This window comes from Larus michahellis, chromosome 2 (assembly GCF_964199755.1).
Source record: "Larus michahellis chromosome 2, bLarMic1.1, whole genome shotgun sequence".
Taxonomy (NCBI): Eukaryota; Metazoa; Chordata; class Aves; order Charadriiformes; family Laridae; genus Larus; species Larus michahellis.
In genome coordinates, this window is record NC_133897.1 from 18,947,709 (window position 1) to 18,966,836 (window position 19,128).

The 19,128-nt window shown below is 42.5% G+C and overlaps 1 protein-coding gene across 12 annotated transcripts in view; it reads left to right on the forward strand.

Annotated features, from left to right (window-relative positions):
• Positions 1-272: 272 nt before the first annotated feature.
• The window catches only part of ABI1 (abl interactor 1), an 82,206-nt gene continuing 63,350 nt past the window's right edge, over positions 273-19,128 (forward strand). For 9 of the 12 annotated variants that reach the window (XM_074574411.1, XM_074574414.1, XM_074574418.1 and 6 more), the window contains exon 1: positions 322-586. In XM_074574411.1, coding sequence (XP_074430512.1) covers positions 470-586 — 117 coding nt within the window. In that variant the 5' untranslated portion in view covers positions 322-469. Of the gene's footprint in view, positions 587-19,128 lie in introns of all 12 variants that reach the window. The other 3 variants (XM_074574421.1, XM_074574417.1, XM_074574423.1) reach the window with 2 other exon arrangements.

Below are 19,128 nucleotides of genomic sequence, written 5' to 3' on the forward strand. Positions count from 1 at the left end.
TCCCGGGGAGACGGACCGCCTCAGGCCACCACTGGTGGGGCAGGAGCTTTTCGTGAGGGGGACGGGGGAAGGACACAAACCCAGAGGGACGGTCAACCAGCCCTGCTGCCACCCTCCCGCCACAGGGATCCGCCATCTCCCCATAGCGGCCGGGGGCGGCGGCCATGAGTAGCGCCCGCTCCGCCTCCTCTCACTCCGCGCCTGCGCGCTGCGGGCGCGGCGCTGCCTACAGCTCCCGGCTTGCTTTGCAAAGCGGGGGTGGGGATTCTTTCTTTTTTTTTTTTTTTTTTTTTTTTTTTTCTTCTTTTTTTTTTTTTTTTCCCTCCCCTCGGAGGGGGAAGGATGGGTGGGGAAAGCGAGCGCTCACGAAAGCGAGGCGAGGAGGAATCCCACAATACCAGGCGGGTTGCGAGCCCGGCGCTGCCGCTGTCTCTTTAATGCAAGAGGAAGCGATGCGGAGGGGTGGAAAATGGCAGAGTTGCAGATGTTGCTAGAGGAGGAAATCCCTTCTGGCAAGCGGGCTCTGCTCGAGAGCTACCAGAACCTCACTCGAGTCGCCGACTACTGCGAAAACAACTACATCCAGGTGAGGGGTGGCGGGGCAGCGCACCGGGGCCGGCGGGGAGGCTCGGCTCTCCGGTGCGGGCGGTGGGGCCGGAGCCGCCTTGAGGGGCAGCGCGGCGCCCGGCTGCCCCCGCCGCGGCTCCCCGCCCTGCAGTCGCTCCCCCGGCTTTGCCTTTTCTTTCAACTTTTCCAGCCGAATGACCGGGCTTCCCTCCCCCCGGCTCCGAAGGGGAAGGGAGGGGGTTATTATGTCAGTCCGGCTCGGAGGGTGTGTCTTTTTTTTTTTCCCTTTTTTTTTTTCTTCTTTTTTTTTTTTCTTCTTCTGTATTTATTTATTATGAGTCACATCCCGGAGACCTCCCTGGGCGGAGGGTGAGTGGGGTGTGAGGGCTGGTGAGCCGCTCCGTGTGGCCGCCTCAGACCTGGTACCTCAGGTTTCCCCCCACCCCCCACCCGCCCTCGCTTCCCGGCGGCGCGGCTCCCTCCCGGGGGGAAGCCGGCGGGCCCCGGGGCGGCGGTTGGTGGCGGTTGGTGACGGTTGCTGAGGCGGGCAGCGCCGCGCCTCACGTGGAGCGCGGGTACCGGGCGGCCCCTCCGCCGGAGCGGCGGGGCCGCCATCCGCGGCGGGCGCTCGGGGGGCGGAAGGGGCCCCTTACGCCGCTGACATCACGAATTCGGTCATGGGCGGCAATCCGCGGTGCGGCGGGTCCTCCGCGGCGAGGCCCGAGGGGAGCCGCGTTGGTGGCGTGGGGTCCGCAGCGCCGCAGCGAAGGGTTTGCGGCGGCGGGGAGCTGCCCGCGTACCGGCGCGGATGGGGGAGCGGGAGGTGGCGTTTCAAAATGGCAATCTGTGCCGCCCGCAGGCTCTGTCGTGCAAACACCCGGCCACGGTAACAGCGGGCCGGGGCTCCGGTGCCGGAAGAGGCTCCGCTGGTTGTAGCGTGTCTCCACCAGTCGGTGTGGATTTTTTTTTACCCCCTTAGATGGCCAGTGATTTTTTGCCTTGCTTGAAGTCTGTCTTTCTGAAGCCACTTTAAGCACAATTTACTATTATTATTATTTTTTCAGGATTTGCAGCACATAACTCTCTAAGTCTGTATATTTAGTCATGCTCATCTGGATACAGAACCATCTAGAGATTCTCAAATTCAACTTTTTCCTTTTAGTCAAAAAATTGAAGAGGAAAAGCAAATAAACTCCACTGTACTTACTAGACAGCTTGTAAAGTGAACTTGTTGAATCTAATACAAGGCTATCTGTCATGACTAGTTAATACAAGTTGTTAAATTATCTGTCCTCCATCCTTGTTGGTAAGCTGTCCTACTGTTTTTAGTAATGGAGCAGCAAATTTGAGAACACAGCTTTAATAATATGAAGTTGTTTTAATCCAAGTAGTTCATTTAAAAAAAAAAACTGCTCTAACAAGCCATATTTTTTCAGATTTTTTTTTTGTGGTATGTGAGGTAGTATGAGTTAATGTCTATTTACTCTTCCGAGTTGTTTGCTCCACCCAAAGAAAGCTGCTGATATAAATGCTTCTAAGAGGCGAGGTTCATTTGGTTTTACTCATGGGAAATATGACAAGTACATGAGCGTGGTAATTGCAGCACAAGTTTTGACCTGTCTCCTTCTCCTGACTTTTTCCCCTATGTCAGAAAGTTACAGAGAATCTTCACTTACATCATTTTCTTTGGAGTCCTAAAACTTGTCTTTTCTTCAAGCAAACAAATAAAAAAACACAACACTTGAGCTAGTTCTCATCCAGTCATTTGGGGTGGGTTTTCTTTTTCTTTTTTTTTAAATTGGTATCTCATTTTCACCTCAAGTATCAAGGGCAGCTGGATGTGGGATTGGTGCGGTCTGTTTTATCTGTGTACAGCTGTGTTTACCCCTTTTGAAAGGAAGCTGGAGTTCCAAAATTCCTAATGAGGACTGCTGCAGTAGCTTTGAAAAATGCATACCCTGCTTGTATTGTACCCTCATTATACATTTACTCAATAAAAATGGCAAATATATTGATAAAATCACATATATTTTTTTTTTAATGTGTGATGGAGGTGGGTTTTTTAATCAGCACTTTGTATAAAGCCATCTGCGCTCCAGTTGGACTACTGAACAGATTATACTTCCAGTGCCTGTGGTGGGGCCACTGCAGGATTAGGCAATGTGACACAGGGCACTGGGTTATGAGATCTGGGAGTGTGTGTGTATTGTGGGATGGGAAGGGAGGAAAGGAGAGGAAGAGGCTTAACCAACACACAATACGAAGCATTTGTATTTAATGTAATTAAGCATTTTATAAAAAAGGCAGGCCAGAACAGAGAACCTGGCCATGAAGTGAGTGTTAAAATAGTTCAGAAGTGGCTACACATCGTAATTTAACCCGTTGCACATAACTGACTCAATCTGGCCTCTTTGAGTTTGGATAGCTTTGAATTTGGAGAGTTTTCTCTCATTCTGTGGGAAAGGCTTATTTACTCTTAGTAGGAAAACTTGCTGTGCGCTGTCACCCCCTCTGCATTGTGGTATTGAGGTGGAACAAGTTTGTCTGACTATTCTGAGTGCTGATGCTAACAATTTATAGTAACTGTAATAGCACTCGGTTATTTATTCAGAAAGTCTTGATGTTCTTGGTCTTATGTTTTATATTCTTTGCTTATTTAAGCAGGAAAGTTGTTTCCTACCCCCAGTATTGCTATATTCAAACTAGCTGTATTTTTGGATCTGAAAACATATGAATCTATTTTGTCTCTTTCACTTAATCTGGGAAACTTTTGATAAAATTTCAGTCGTGCTGATTGTTTTGAAGAGAATATGGCTTCGATGTGTTTAGGGATTACTCAGGAAAAAAAAGGGAGGGAGGGAAACTGCTGGGTGGAACTTGTCTCCCTACTGATGAAGGTACCTCTGTTGACAGTAAGCATCCTTTTACTGAAGCATTTAGGAAAGATAACAGCATTTGCAACACTCAAGTTGAAAATTGCTGTTCTTGGAAAAGTGGGAAGCAGTTTCTTGCTAAGGTAAATTGTGAATGAATTGGAATGCCAGGCAGTAGTTTGCCCTCCAGACCATCTGTATTCTGGTTATCTAGAAGGTTTATCTGATAGGAAAGGAAAAGAATTTGGGAGAAGCAGAGCAAATAAGTTTCTAAGGAAGATCTGCAGTGCTAAAAGGAAAGTACTGTGTGGTGGTAGTCTTGGGGGGGATGGGAGAGAGAGGGAGACAGAAAAAAGGGAAAGGAAACCAAATGTAGAAGTAGTAATTGAAGGAAGTTGTGATGTTATTGGTGGGGGTTTTGCCTTTGACTAGAAGGAAAAAGGCAGCATAAGTACATTACTGTATTTAATTTGTGACAGGATTTAAAATCTGTTGTTTCTGGTTGGAAGCTTCAGTGACAAGCAGGTAAAAAATTAGATTCCTATTTCCTTTTAGATCAGAGACTTAAACTGAGCAGTTTTAAGAGCAGGTTTTCAACCTTGAATCTTTAAATGGAAGCATGTTTTTGTCTCCTGAAGTAAGTTTTTCTAAATATAGGGAAATCACATTTTTCCTGATATTTTCTAAACGTTTTTTCTGTCTGTGTTTAGAATACTGGTATGACTCTGCTCTCTTATGGTGGAGATGTTTGCTTGTGAATTGTATACGTTTATAATAATGTACATTGAGATTGAGTGAGAGGAGGAGTGATGAAACACTCTTATAACGGAAATAAATGAAGCTGCTTCTTAGATGCCATATAAATGTAAGTTCCAGTACCTAATGCCTTCCCCAAATCCTTTTGCCTGCAAATAAAATCTGGGACTAACCCCTTTCAGTGTGCATGTAACCGTGAAAGGTTATCTGAAAATCAGTAGCATAAAGCTGAAGATACTAGTGAGGAATTTCATCAGTATCCTAAACAGAATGAACTTTATCAGTGCTAATACAGAAATAACATAGGGAGTTAAAGCACTTACAGTTCTAATTAATGATTCTTCAGCTGAAAATATTAATGTCCACAGAGATTCTCCAGTCAATTTCCTGGCTGAATTGAATTTCTTTCAGGTTTTTAATAACTTATTTTACAATAACTAGCTTATGAAGCATTAGAATGATGCCAGGAAACCTGCGTCTCCAGTGTTACTGCACTAATGACTTCCCTTCTTTTGAACAACTTCAGTTGACTGGTGTAGCAGAGAGGCCTGTCTGTGCTATAAAACACTGCTTACAACTCTCCCCAACCGTCTAAATTGGATGTTTCTTGTAGTCTTGTTTACGCATAGGCAGATACATAGTTTTCATCAGTCTTTTTGCTTCCTTACCGCTTGGAGGATTCATTTGTAATTTTTTGTTTTAAGCTCAAATATGATTTTAATATCACTGTGAAAACCTTTAAATTAAGAGCTTGGAATATGTACTACTTGTGTAAATTCTGATCTTCATGGTCTCTCGTGGGTAGACTTAGCAGCTTTAGAAAATAAATTGAGAGACCTTTTAAGGAAGTAAGTGCTGTGTTGCCTAAATGCGTGGGTTTTTTTGTTGTGATGTTATTTCCTTCTGTAGCTTCCAACTGGTATGTGGAAACTGAACGGTGAGTTAACAAGCTATTCTGGGTAAAAGAGACGAAAGCAGGGAGAGATTTCAGTTTGACTGCTATTAAAAAATTTAAAGTCTCTTTCCAGTTGGTAGAAAAATAAATGTTTGAGGTTGAGCAGAAGTGTTGCATACAAAAGTTTCACAAATCCTTTTGTTATCTTCCAGTATGCATATGGGAATCATTTCTGTTTGATAGGTTGAATGTTCTGTACTTCTTATACAGTAGATAGTACATATTGGAAAGGAAATAACTTTTTTGTGTTTTTTCTTTTTCCTTAAATGTTGGTATCAGATCTGACGCTTGGTTTTGTTGCCTGGTGTGTGGAAAGTGGCTTAGCTTAGTTCAGTACAAAGAAGTTCACTCAGAATGTCTAATTCAGGAAATGACCTGCTTTAAAAGGATAAACTTCTTAAATTGTCACTAATACAAATCTTTTACATGCTGTAAGAACTTGCATGTTTTATGTTCATAGGTTAATTAGTTTGTATCGAGAGTAAATACAGTGATTTTTTTTTTCCTGGTTTCATTGCTAAATTTGGAACACTACAAAAAAAAAAAGCCAAACAAAAAAACCACACAAATCAAGCTAGTTCACTTTCTATAATGCCAAAATATAATTCAAAATTAGAGAGCTTGAGAGCAGTGAGAAATTATGGATATACCATCCATTACCCTAGGTAGGTTTAAATCATATTTAATAAAAGGTGTTAGCTTATACTTTTAAATACTGTTCTTTTTTTAAGGTTGTTTAAGCATTTAAGTTTGCCATCATTGTAAAAGGCACTGGCTGTTCTGTGTGTGCGTTTTTGTGTGGGTTTTTTTTAATAATAATAATTTGGGTACAGGCTTGTAGCTCTTCTGGGCATTGTATAGGTCTTCTGTGCCAGCGCGTTGTCTGTGTTTTGGAAAATACAGCTTTATATTTAGCTTGAAAGCAGCAGTAAGACAATAGTGCAACTTCACTGAATCAGCAAGCAATTACCCTGTGTATACAGGAAACGGATCCTGGAGTGTTGTGTGTCTGTTTTTTGTCCAAAGGAGGTAGATGGTACGAGACCAGTTTTTCCAAATTTGAAATGTTTCGATTAATTTTGGTACATTTGGTTTAAGAAACCAGCAAAATGTCATCTGCTTTTTCTGATACGCTTTTCATTAGTATTTCAGCAGGTGATTTGTGTCAGCATTGTGCTACCTTAATCAGGTGCAGTAAAGTGGATTGGGATAAGCTTTTACAGATGCGTACCACTTCTTCCACAAAGGTAGCACTATCTGCTCCCTTCTGTTTGCACATATGTTAGAAGGAAGAAGCTTACAGGTTGTCTGTTGTCAGTGTATATTAAGTGTGATCCTTGCTCTCTGCTGCTATCGCTGTGCCCAGACCTGTGGAATTCTTGGAAGGAAGAAGGAAGACATGAGTAAGAGGGGCAACTGTCTAATGCTTACCTCCCTCCCTATCTCTGGGAGCTTGTTGTGCTAAGTAGCTCTTATGGTAAAGAGAAAATAGATGGGCCTTGAGGAGGGCTCATAGGGTGGATCACATTATAATAAAGGTAAGAGTACAGGAACAGGCTGTGTACAAGTAGGAAGCATTGTACCTCTGAGGGCAAAGTTCCTATTAGTATCTGTGCTACTGATCTAAGTTTAACAACTAAAAACCTCAAACTCTGAAACAAACAAAAAAAAATGGATGCAACTTCCCAATATCTTTGTTTAGTATTTTGAACTGTCTTCATTTTACAGAAGCATAAATGGAGGCATGGAGTTTATAACTGACTTGTGGAAGGTCATATAGGGACATGCTGTCAGATTTGGGAACAGAACCTGATTGTTTGGACTTCCAGTGCTGGGCACAAGGGTTGTCCCCCCCTGCCCTGGCCTTTACGAATTGCCTCTGTTATACTACAACACAGCAAAAAGTGCCTATTTGCAGAAATGTGGAGACAGTGTCCATGGAGACAGTGCAATGAAGCCCTTGGGAAAAGATGCACCTGAAACCGTCATTGAACTCATTAGCAGCAATTACTCTTTAAGAGTTTTGTATATGTCCTCTCATAAAAACCTTGAGATTCTAATTTTTGGCTTTGCAAACTTCTGGGGTTACGTAATGCTCACAGTACTGTCTGTCTGCATGGTGGTGGGTCTCTGGGTCCTGGCAGAGGCACTAGAAGATACCGCTCTCTTTCTCCTTAGTGAAAGCAATCTGTGTTTGATAGTTCTTGTGACTGGAATCTTACTTATCCACAGAACAACAGGGTGCCAGCTGTGTAGACGAAATGTCAGTTCTGGTGTAGCAAGACATCCTTGAGGGAAAAGAGGGTATCTTACTCTCTCTGTGCCTCTGTCCAGTCCTTAATTTGTAACTTGGAGTCAAAAAGAGCATGATGTAGTTTTTATTTGTTGTTACTTGGTAGAAAATGACTTACAGGCCCTCAGTTACTCAGTGTCCAGGCTTGTTCATAATTACCTGAGTGTTTTTGCGCTCTGTAATATTAATCTTACCCAGAGCAGTGTTCCTCTGATGCTATTGCTTCCGCCACCACCCCTCACACTTGGCCCCCCTTTCCAAATCTGAGCACTGGTGGCAGAGGCAGGTGGGCTTGGTCATAGGGATCCTCCCTTTCCTCCACCCCTAAGAAAAGGGAAGTAAGTGCTGAATTTGTAATAGATACGGTGCCCCAGTGTGGATCCTCCCTTTTCCTGATGTTGCTGGTGAGGCAGCTGCTGCGGACAGAGACTTGATGTCTCCCGTGGTCTGTAGAAATAACCCTTTGCAGCTCAAAACTTGCGCAGAGCCCTTGGGGGCCAAGACCAGGGTGCTGTGGATAATAGGTCACAATGTGCTCCTGAGCAGAGCTCTGTGACCAAGATGGTATCTGGAGGTACCTTTCCTCCTTTGTCTCCAGCCTGTCAGCATGCCCTTCTGGCTTCGCTGGAAGGGCTCAGTCAAGTGTTTTGTTGGCTTAGGACCAGGTAGTGAAACAAAAGATACAGTGCTCCTAACAGGTGGGTTCTTTGAGGAAACCATTTATTGTACAGCAAATGAAAGCAGAACTCAAAACTCCTCCACTTGGTATAGGAGGGAATGCCTCTTTTTCCTTGGGTTAATTAGTAAGAGAGTAGATGCCACCTTTGCTTGAAACTACGCAAATAGTGTTACTCGTTACTTATGCAAGCTCTTAGTGCTGGTAACAGGAGCCATGTATGCTTTGCAGAGCATAGATTTGTTACCATGGTTCCAATATTTTAGGGAAAAAAAGGGGTGGTGGTGGGGACACCCTGCAGGAGAATTTCAGCTTGGAGTAAAACATGAGTGCAGCACTTTCAGATACAACTTGTAAAATTCAACTATCTGTATTAATGTGAGATGAAATTGGTAGCCAACTTGCTGGCTAAGCTAACAAAGCAGATTAGTTTCAGTCTGAAAAAGACTGACTGCTTACAAGGTGAGTTTATTTTTAATAATATTCTTGTCTAAGATTCCAGATCAAATATGTTTGGCAAACTGAAAAAGGCTCTGAAATTCAAAACTTCTCTTGGTTTGGGCCTTTCCTATGATGAAGTCTCTTCATCACAGCTGCAGATGATGTATTCTGTACTGTATCTTCTGCCATGGTAGAATATTTTAAAAGAACGGTAAAATTTGTCTCTTCTGCAATGAGATACAGCTTTCTTATGTTAAGATAGATGTATTTGTGATAGTGTCTTCCCTTCCTTTTCCTTCCTCCCTCTCTCTCCAAAGAGCCCAAAATAATCAACTCTGTGTACTCTTTCTCCAGCAGAAGTTAAAGAGCAAGCACGCTGCTCCGTCTGCAACGAGGCTCTGATACTGTCCTGATGAGCAGTTAAAGAACTCATGGGAAAGAGACTCTGCATCGCTTTCCTTATTTTATTGTAACCTCAATGACAAATAGGAGTAAAACGTGGTACAGTTCCTACTTTTGTTAAGAAGGCAGGGAGGCTTTTCGGAACTCGGGCAGAGGAGGCTTACGAAAACAAATGCTGGTTTGACATCCTTAGAGTTGAACATAATGTTCTTACTGGGTGGTCTTAAGGTTATAAATAGTTCCAGGAAAAAAAATTGCTTGTTTACTACTTGAAGCATAACAATTCTTTGATATCCTTGGAAAAAAATTGAAGTGTAGACTCTACTGGCTACTTTCACACCAGTGTTTCACAAGATAATTTTTTTTTTGTAAGCTATACTTTATCAGGCAAGCGTGGGGGTTTTTGTTGGCTTTTTTTTTTCCCAGCTAATCTTTCACCAGATGCGTATCCTCACTTTCATCCTCTGATCTCCTTGTACTTTGGGGTCAGCAAATCCGCCAACTAGTATTTGTACTGCAGCAATCATTGTCAGTTGAGCATCTTACTTGACTTTATTGTAGCAGTTGTGCTGTTGAGCTGTGGTCCCTGTGCATAATTCTGTGTTTTCTGGAGCCTAAGATAAGAAAACATCTGCATAAACCAAATAGACCAACAAGAACAAGGTGTCCAGGCAGCTGTATCAGACTACTGTAGTAATATCTGAGCTGCAGAACGCCATGCCATGACTTGTCTTTTCACATTCGTACACCTAATAATGTTAGTCACTATTATGTCACTAAATGTTACTAGTGACTACATTTCTCTCTTCCCAGGTGCTTCTCTTGGCTGTGATCTTAATATGAATTTGCTGATTTTTCTCTCACCGTTGAAGTCTTCTGTCTGCTTGCTGCAGGCCATTTCTTAGCCCTGTTGTCTCATTTGCTCTTCCCCTACTGAGAAATACTGTGGACTTTCTCTTTTGCTGCCATTGATGCAAGCGTGCTGTCATTGCAGCATCTGCCTCTGTAACGGACTCACATGCTTGTTCTCTACCTCATTGACTTTCAGTCTCATTTCAGATCTCATCTAAAAACCTCTTCTTCCTTGCCTGTTTCTTTTAATTAATCTCTTTCTAATATTTAACTGCATATTTTACTGCTTTGCAGCTTAAGTGATGCAGTTGTTTTTCATGATACCGTTCAGACAAACAGCTTCTGCTATCATGAGTTTGAATAATTTGAAACCTGCAGCTACTGAAGGCATTTATTCACACTTCTTTTTTTTTTTTTTACATTATCTTTATTGGCACTGAGTTGAGGCTAAGGCCTTGGCTGTGAAATGGCCTGTAACCACATGGGGAAGCCGTGGTGAGCAGGATACAGAAGAAAAAAAGGCTGCTGGGGAGATGTGGTATGCAATTGGACTGACATGATTCTGTCTACTAGAGGCCTCTCAGATATATGTGGCCAGGCCTTTCCTTTATAAGAAATCTGTCTTGTTTAGGAAGCTGGTCCTTTTGTTACTCTGAGACCAAGGAGTGGAAAGGACTTAATAAAATATCTCTGCTTGGAGGTCTTTGGATCTCTTTAACAGTGAGGGAAAGGTGGACGGGTCAGGGGGGTTGGCACTCTGTTAATGTGAGTTAGTAGGTATGTATCCATGAAGCAGGGCTGGGCCTGATCATGAAGGTTTTTTATAAAATATGATTATAGCCTCCAGGGTTCCCACTGTGAGGCCTCGTGGCAGGTGGCTTGAACGATGCTTCAATCAAGGTTCAGAGAGTATCAAACTAACAAATAGAGATATGATGGATCGATGCACTTATGTTGGCAAGATCCTTGGAGGCCTGGCTGGGGGCTGTTAGGCTTTTGATTTGCTGGCTGACTTGCAGGATTTCTAAATCTGTGGGAGGAGCTATTGTTTCTGTGATGCAAACTCCAGGCTTTAGCTGTGTTAGGTAAAATGTGCATCTGGTTTGGAAGTGCGTGGCTCTACAAGGGTTCTCTTCAAATACCGTGGGTGTGTTTCCTGCTGCAGTATACCGTATGTTCTTGAGCATAGAAATGATCTGGTTGCCACAGTAGTCCTGAGAATTGTCTGGGAGCATTGCAAGTACGTGTTGTCTTAAATGGCAACAGATTTTATGTCTAATTTCTAAGATCTCTTTAGCTTTGAATATTAGAGAAAATTGTTGTTGCCATAGATGTAATTGAAGCTTAGGCTCATACAATGCTGCTTACTTTGTAAGAAGTCTTTTATCACCTGAGTAGTGGCTGTGTCATTTCTGGATGTGTATTTCATTCCTCTTCAGCAGTCTGTCCTTTAAACCAACAGAGAAGGATAACAGTCAATGAAAAGCTTTCTAGCACATGTTCCCTCTCTGGAAACCTATCCATGAACAGGAACTGTAAAATTGGCTCCTGTCAGTACTCTGTAGTGAATATTGATCGTTCATGAGGGAGACTGAGGGAGGTATTTGTTGTAATTTTTAGAGAGGCTCATTTACTGGGGATAGGAGTGAAGTATGCAGGGATATGGTACCTGTAGGCTCCTGCTCCGCTGCTGAGGGGGGGAAAGTTGCTGGTTTTGGTCCTGAATGTGGGACGTGTGGGGGATTTGAGTGTGTTCCTTGGGCATGGAAAGGGCTTAAGAATTGATAAAAAATAATTTGTTGAATAACTTTCTCCCTTGCTGATAGAAAATGGGAATGGTTTGAAGGATGATTGAAAAGCAAGTTGAGAATCTTGAACAACTCGGTTTCTGGTAGAATAAAAGCACAGGAGGAATGGGGGAGAGTGTGTAACCCTCCTTAACTGTGTACCTCTCTTCAGCCACTCTCTCTTGCAAACTCTGACATAGTAGAAGGACAACATGAAAAGCAAATACTGTTACGATTTGCTTCCTACATACAGCAGACAGCTAGAGAGGTAGCTTTACTTGTTTTTCCTCATATTGCTGTAAGGGGTTACTGCAGCAGCACTGGGTCTGTGGGGGAGTATGAACTGAAGCAGGTATTTACTGGCTGTATAACATCTCATGAGGCCTGGGGGAATGAATGTGGGGAATACTGTGAGTCATGCTTGTCAGTCTCATAAAGCAGGAGGCTTTTTAAAATTGGCCTTGGAGGGGAAGAGGTGTTTAATGGAGCAGTTGTGAAGGAGTTATGCAAATAGAGAACATAAATAATGAGCAAAACATACTAATTTAAGCTTCTTTTCTCAACGGAAAATAACTAAACACAAACTAACCACTGCAAAAGTTAAGAAAAATGCATCATCATTAAGTATAGATGGTGCAAAAATGTGGCCGTTCATGATCATAAGAAACTTCTCTTTGTGACTAGGAAAATGAATTTCTGTAGTTGTTGAAAAGTTCGTTTCCAATTTCCTTTAAAAAAAAATTTAAAAAAAAGACAAGTGGGAAGTTGAAAAGCAGTTATTTTAAGAACTGGTTAGAAGGGGAGATGGAAAAAAGACCAGTCTCCAGTTTTGCTTTGGACATATCTTCAGTATTTAGGCTGTTTTTGTATACAAAGTCTTTCTTTTTTCAATCCCCCTATTCATGCAGGGTTTTATTTACATGTTTTATTTACAATTATTTTATTCGTTTTTATTAATTTATTTATTTACAATTGTTTTATTTACATCATTTTATTCATGCAGGGTTTTATTTACAAGTACTGCATATTCTTTGGTAAAACTGAGAGCATGTTTTTAGGGTATAACTTCTTTTTGCTACTGACACAGCCACTTCTTGCTGTTTTAATTTAAAGAGTTTGAAACAGAGCTTATGAAATGTAATTGTTCCAGTCCTGGGCTTGGTTGCCTCTGCTCGCATCACGGGTAGGAATCTTATCTCTGGTAGCTAAGTCTTGCCTGCAGACTTAATTGGCATATAATTTGCTTGGATTACTTCTCCTGCTTCTCTTTGCAGCATAGAGAAGCCATCCCAAGCTTTGAAGCAGTTGGATATGCCAGGTACACTGTCCCACATGCTGCTCCATGGTTGTGCGTGTCCTCCCTTGGCCTCCCCTGTGTTTTAACTAGATAGGGGCAGGTGCTCAGCTTCCTCTGGGGCACAGAGATGTGCAGATAGACAGCAGTGTGGGTATGGGTGGATACGCAACTGTGGCTGACGTGTTCCTGTTGTGAAAGGACTGTTTCTCTGAACGCAGCTCGTCTGTAGCTGTAATAAGGCCACTCATCTGTCAAGCTGATTACAGATGAGATAGTAGCAAGGTGTCCTGGTGGCCCTACTACAAGTGCTGAAATAGAATAGTTCAGGGATTGTGTTACTACTGAGGCAGGATCGGGGAGTGATGTGGATGTGACTATTCTCATGAGTCTGGTTGCATGGAAGTGCAAGCACTGCTGTCACCTGAATGACTTTCTGCACCTCCTGCATCTGCCTAAAGCTGCCCTCCTCTATATTGTACATGAAGGGAAAGCAGTCCTTAAAATCGTGTGAACAAACAGCATCAAAACACCAGTGGAACTTCAACATGAATTAGCAAACTTTGCTGTAATTGTGTGTGCCAGAGGCATTGCAGCTGTATTTCTAGGAAAAGTTACTCACTTAAACTACGGCTGTGCTAATGCCACAGCAACTGTCTCTCCAAGGATTTTTTTGTTTTTTTAAAAAAAACCAAAACAACAAAAAACCCAAAACAAACCAACAAAACAAAAAAAACCACCACAAAACAACCCCCTCACTCCTGAATTTGACACTGTATTTTCTATTGAAGAACTTGCTTTCTGTGTTCTTTTGGTGTCTCTAAGTTAAATTTTATCTGTTGCTGGGTATGGAGATTACCATATTTTTTTACTTTTTGTTACTCACTGTCCTGTTCATGGGGTTTTTGGGGGGGAAAGAAACAATGGTAAATTATTGACTCGCCATTCCTGTCTTGCTCTCCTTCTCTCCATTCTCCTGAGCCATCTGTTTTGTTCTGTTGTGTGTGTTTGGTTTTTTGAGGAGCTAAATTCCTCCTTGCTGCAACTGAAATAAGCCAGTATTCCAAAGAGTTATGTATATAAGGTTTTAGAATGCTGTTGCTAACCATAGGCTAAAATTTTAACATAATAAATAGTAATTATTAAAAAAGAAACTGGATATAGTGTGCTTACAACCACTATCAGATAGAAATTGTATAGTTAGGTCCAGGAGTAGGTAAAAGTCTAAGCAATATTAGCAGCTGTTTATGTGATCAGAGTTTCCCCACTTACGTGCAAGTTCTTGTAAAAACAATCAGTCCTTGTATTGCAGTCCGTTACTTTACTACCATGAGATCACTGTTTAGCCTGTGTGCTGTGTGACAGTATGCCTTGTGCTGGGAAGCGAGCTACTACAAAACTGGGGATCTACTGGTTTCTGGTTTAAGCACCTTGCCACCAGTGTTGTGATGTATGTGCAAGCCCTTGGATGGCTTCCTGCTGGAGTGAGTATATTGATCTTCAAGAAGCTAAATAGTCAGTAGTGTAGCGCTACGAAGTACAAAAAGAGAATTCGGCACTGTAATTGCCATTGTTTACTTCTTTGTTTTAAAAATACCGTGATGTTTGGGAACTGCTTGAGCTGTAAAATCTGGGCAGCGGCTGTGTCAAAAGTTACTTTCTTAAACATGAGAACTCTTCCTGAATTAGGAACGCTTGCAGTCCAGACATTTGCTGAATGTCAGAAGGCCTGTGTAACTCTTGGCTCTACATTTTAGTGCCTTGAGATTCTTCCTGGAGTTGGACAGGCCTGCTAATGACTTTCCATGCTCTCCTTCCCCACTTCCCTCCCTACTCTGTTGTCCTGCGACATCTCTGACATCTGTGTGGAGAAACCTGTTGTGTTGCAGAGTGTAGCTTTGAGCGTAGTTGCATTTGGACCAACCCTTTTGCAGATGCTGACATTCAGTATTGAGCTGTCTTGCAAACAGCAGCTGAGGTTGCCCTGTTGCACGGGTTCAGAGTACTGTTGACATAATACAGTCTGTGATACCAGGACATGCTGAGGTGACACTGTAATTTGATCCTTTATGCTAAATCTTGTTGTCTTAACCTTGCTTGCTTAATGCTGTCTCATATTCCAGGCCTGTCTAGAGGGTAGGGAGGACTTAAAAAGCGAGGGTCTGGAAAGAAAGAGTCTTGGAAGCTCACCTATAAAAGGTCATCAAATTTTAGCATGTTGCTTTTCTTCACATACAGATTTATTGCAGTATTCTGTTCTTATTCCTTCAGTTTGATTTGTCAAAACTGAGATGATAAACTTTTGACTGTATGAGCACTTGCCAGTCCTTGAGAGTAAACTGCAAAGATAAATAAAATCCATAGAAGGCACTGCTTCTCACACAGTACGAGCTGAAGAGCTTTGCCCCAAAACAGGTACTCTGAGCTGTTTTGATTCAAAGGCTTGCATGGCATGAAAACCTACCCAGTTCTGATTTTTCACTCCAGTTAGGTTCTGTGTTGCTGCCACTATATTACAAAGAGGATGTTAAGGTAACTAATAAGTGCTGAAATGTCTCCTTCCTATTCCCACAAAAAAAAAAGTGAAAAATAAGTCTCTGACTTATCAGACACTGACTATCACTGACCCTGGGACTGGTGCTGTTTAACATCTTTGTTGGTGATGTGGACAGTGGGATTGAGTGCACCCTCAGCACGTTTGCCAATGACACCAAGCTGTGTGGTGTGGTCAGTGCACTGGAGGGAAGGGATGCCATCCAGAGGGACCTTGACAGGCTTGAGAGGTGAGCCTGTGCAAACCTCAGGAAGTTCAACAAGGCCAAGTGCATGCTAGTGCATGTGGGTCAGGGCAATCCCAAGCACAAATACAGGTTGGGTGGAGAATGGATTGAGAGCAGCCCTGGGGAGAAGGACTTGGGGGTGTTGGTGGATGAGAAGCTCAACATTATCTGATAATGTGTGCTTGCAGCACGGAAAGCCAACTGCATCCTGGGCTGCGTCAAAAGCAGCATGGCCGGCAGATCAAGGAGGTGATTCTACTCCTCTACTCTGCTCTGGTGAGTCCCCACCTGGAGTACTGAATGCAGCTCTGGAGCCATCAGCACAGGAAAGATGTGGAACTGTTGGAGCAGGTCTAGAAGAGGGCCACGAAGATGATCAGAGGACTGGAGCACCTCTGCTGTGAGGACAGGCTGAGAGAGCTGGGGATGTTCAGCCTGGAGAAGAGAAGGCTCCAGGGAGACCTTGTAGTGGCCTTCCAGTACCTAAAGGGGGCCTGCAGGAAAGATGGGGAGGGATTCTATAAGGGAGTGGAGTGATAGGACGAGGGGCAATGGTTTTAAACTAAAAAAGGGTAGATTTAGATTGGATATTAGGAAGAAATTCTTTACTGTGGGGGTGGTGGGGCTGTGGAACAGGTTGCTCCGAGAAGTTGTGGATGCCCCTTCCCTGGGAGCGCTCAAGGCTAGGTTGGATGGGGCTTTGAGTAACCTTGTCTAGTGGGAGGTGTCCCTGCCCATGGCAGGTTTGGAACTAGATGATCTTAAAGGTCCCTTCCAACCCAAATCATTCTGTGATCAGTGAGTATGTTCTTGCTAGATGAGCTAAAATTTGTGGGTTGGTGCTGGCACTTAAAGTAAACAGAAAGCCGTTTTAATTTCAAGCCCCATTACAAACGGAAAACAAAAGATCGATATTTGAGAGACAGTATATAATGAAACAAATGGAACATAAGTTCTCTAATTCGCTATTATCTGCTGTCTAGCGTGCTGAAATAATCATACGCTCTGAAGCCTTGGGTAGCTTTCTTAGTGTTGAAGAAGGAAGACTGCAATGGAAGTGCCAAGGGTTTCTTTCCCTGGCTGACAGTCTGAGGGTGGCATTAGTCTGTATTTGGAGCTCTGGCTGATGTCTCTTATGTCAGAGCCTGCTTTGTCTCAGCTCTGAAGAAATGTGTGTGTTTAATGTCCTAAGACAAATCATAGGCACTGCAAGGAAGTTAAAAGTGTGATTTTGAAGCAACTGTACATGCCTCTACTGTGCAGTGCTTTACAAGAATGGAAGATGTTGTTTCTGTTCTGGAGCTTGGGTTGTCTAAATCATGTTAAACATAGAAAATAAGACTCAGATAAAACTTCTTAAGCTTGCTGCATATGCAGTCTTGAAGTCTGACTGATTCAGTGTACAAGAGTTGTGTGAAAATGACACATGAGCATGTCTCCTTCTGTCACTTTAATTCAGTGTTGCATGCTATTTTGGTTGTATACACAGACTGTAACAACTGACACTAACAATGTATTGTGCCAACATATATGCTTACTATGACATCTCCTCTATTGGATTTGGCAGGAGAATTGAAAATTGTGCTTTCAACAATATTTATGTATATGTATTTTGGTTTTTAATAAGGGGAGTGGTTTAGTCTGGAGCCAACATGAACACTGTTTTCTGCATTGGGCAGAAAATGCTGCTAACAGAGCAGCTGGCATATATCTTCCCAGGCTCCATCTGTCAGAGTCAGCATTGCTTTGTAAATCGCTCTCCTATTGGATAGATTAATTTCTTGCTATAATGGTTGCTGCCTGGATTAAAATGGAATTCCTAAGTTTAGGGTTTTTTCTTTTTAGTTATTTACTGTTTAGGGAAAAAAAGTGTTTTTGTAGGCTATTTCTGCTGTCCTTTACAGATCTATTTAAGCCTGCATCAGTGTTGTGAATGCTACCTCATGTGGACTTGTCTTAGCTTAAGTAAAAACCACATATGAGGGTAAGGTAGTTATTGGAAGCTTAATCTCAAAGACTTGTTTCTCTGCTGTCTACACACAGGTCAGAATGGGCTGGGATCTGATGATAACCTGTATCAGTGTATCTGATACAGTTAAACACTTTTTTTAATAAAAAAAATCAATATACAAATTCATCTTGCATTTTTTGTTATTAAAACTCATACACTTTTGCCACTGTGGGTCGTATGTGTGTGTGTATGTATAATATAAGTGTATGTCCCTTAAACTCTCCTTTGGAATGAACTTCTCCCCTTAATGAAGAAACTTTTCTCCCTCTACCTTCCCCAAAATAGATAATGATTAGAAAAATCGAGACTCTTCTTTTTACAGTTAATCAGCAGAATGAAAAGCAACTTGTAAGTAAAAGAAAATCTGCAAGGACACAGGCAGATTGGCTAAATTTGTCTCGGCCCATAGAAATGCTAATTTGCTATCAAGGCTATTCAGGACTGGTCAGGGGAATATTATTGATGGAAATGAAGGATTTGCTTCTGGCTGATTGTCTAGCATGTACAGGATTTGGGGGAAGGGTCTGTCTGAAGCAGGGCTTTTGAATTACAGGCAGGGCTTGTTACACTGTCCTATGTGTTTGTTAAACTACAATGATTTGGTATGTGTCTTGATCCTTGAGATGGAATAGCAGACTGGGCAATGATTTCTGTCTAGATAGTGTTTCTGAAAAGAAACAGACTGAAATCTTGCTTGTGGGCTGTGGTGTGGTTGTTGCTGTGGTGGTGATCACCTTATCGTCTGGTGCCTTGAATGAATGCCAGTTTTATTGTGCAAGATCTTTACCTGGGGAGAAGAGATTTCAAGTTCTGCCAGTTCCTCTGTGCGTGGTATAGCTGAGTTGCTGCATCTTATCTTAGAGAAACTCAACAGACATGGTATTATTTCATACCAATGGGCTTTTTTGTTGTGGATGCTGGAAGGAAGTTCACTTGAGTTGAATTGTAGGTGCTAGCCTGGCTGTGTTTATTGAGGATTTCTGCCTCAGCAGATGGGAAGAATTACTGTTTACTGAATGGACTCGAAAGAATTTCATCATCCTGGTTTTAATTTGGGGGTTACTGTAGTGAGAGTGATCTTGGGTTTTAGAGCTGTTCTGAATGGTTAGGCATCCTTCTGTGCCTCCCCCTTCTCTAAATTCCTTTGTACTCCTGGAACAACCAGTTATTTAAGTGGTTGAGAGCTTTGCTGCTTCTATTTGACACCACCTCTCACTGTGTAGGGAGAGGTGTGTTGGATAGTCTGTTCTATTTCTTGTTTTCACTGTTAGTGAAGGATTGACTGCCAGTCCCCTGGAGAGAAGGCCTTGGACAGGAGGTGGACATGTTCAGTGCCTGCAATATATTGCTATTAATAGCTTGCAAGCTATTGGGTAATTAAAATCTTGAGCTTTCAACCTCCCATACAAGTTCAGGAATAGTAGAAAAGTACAACAAAATG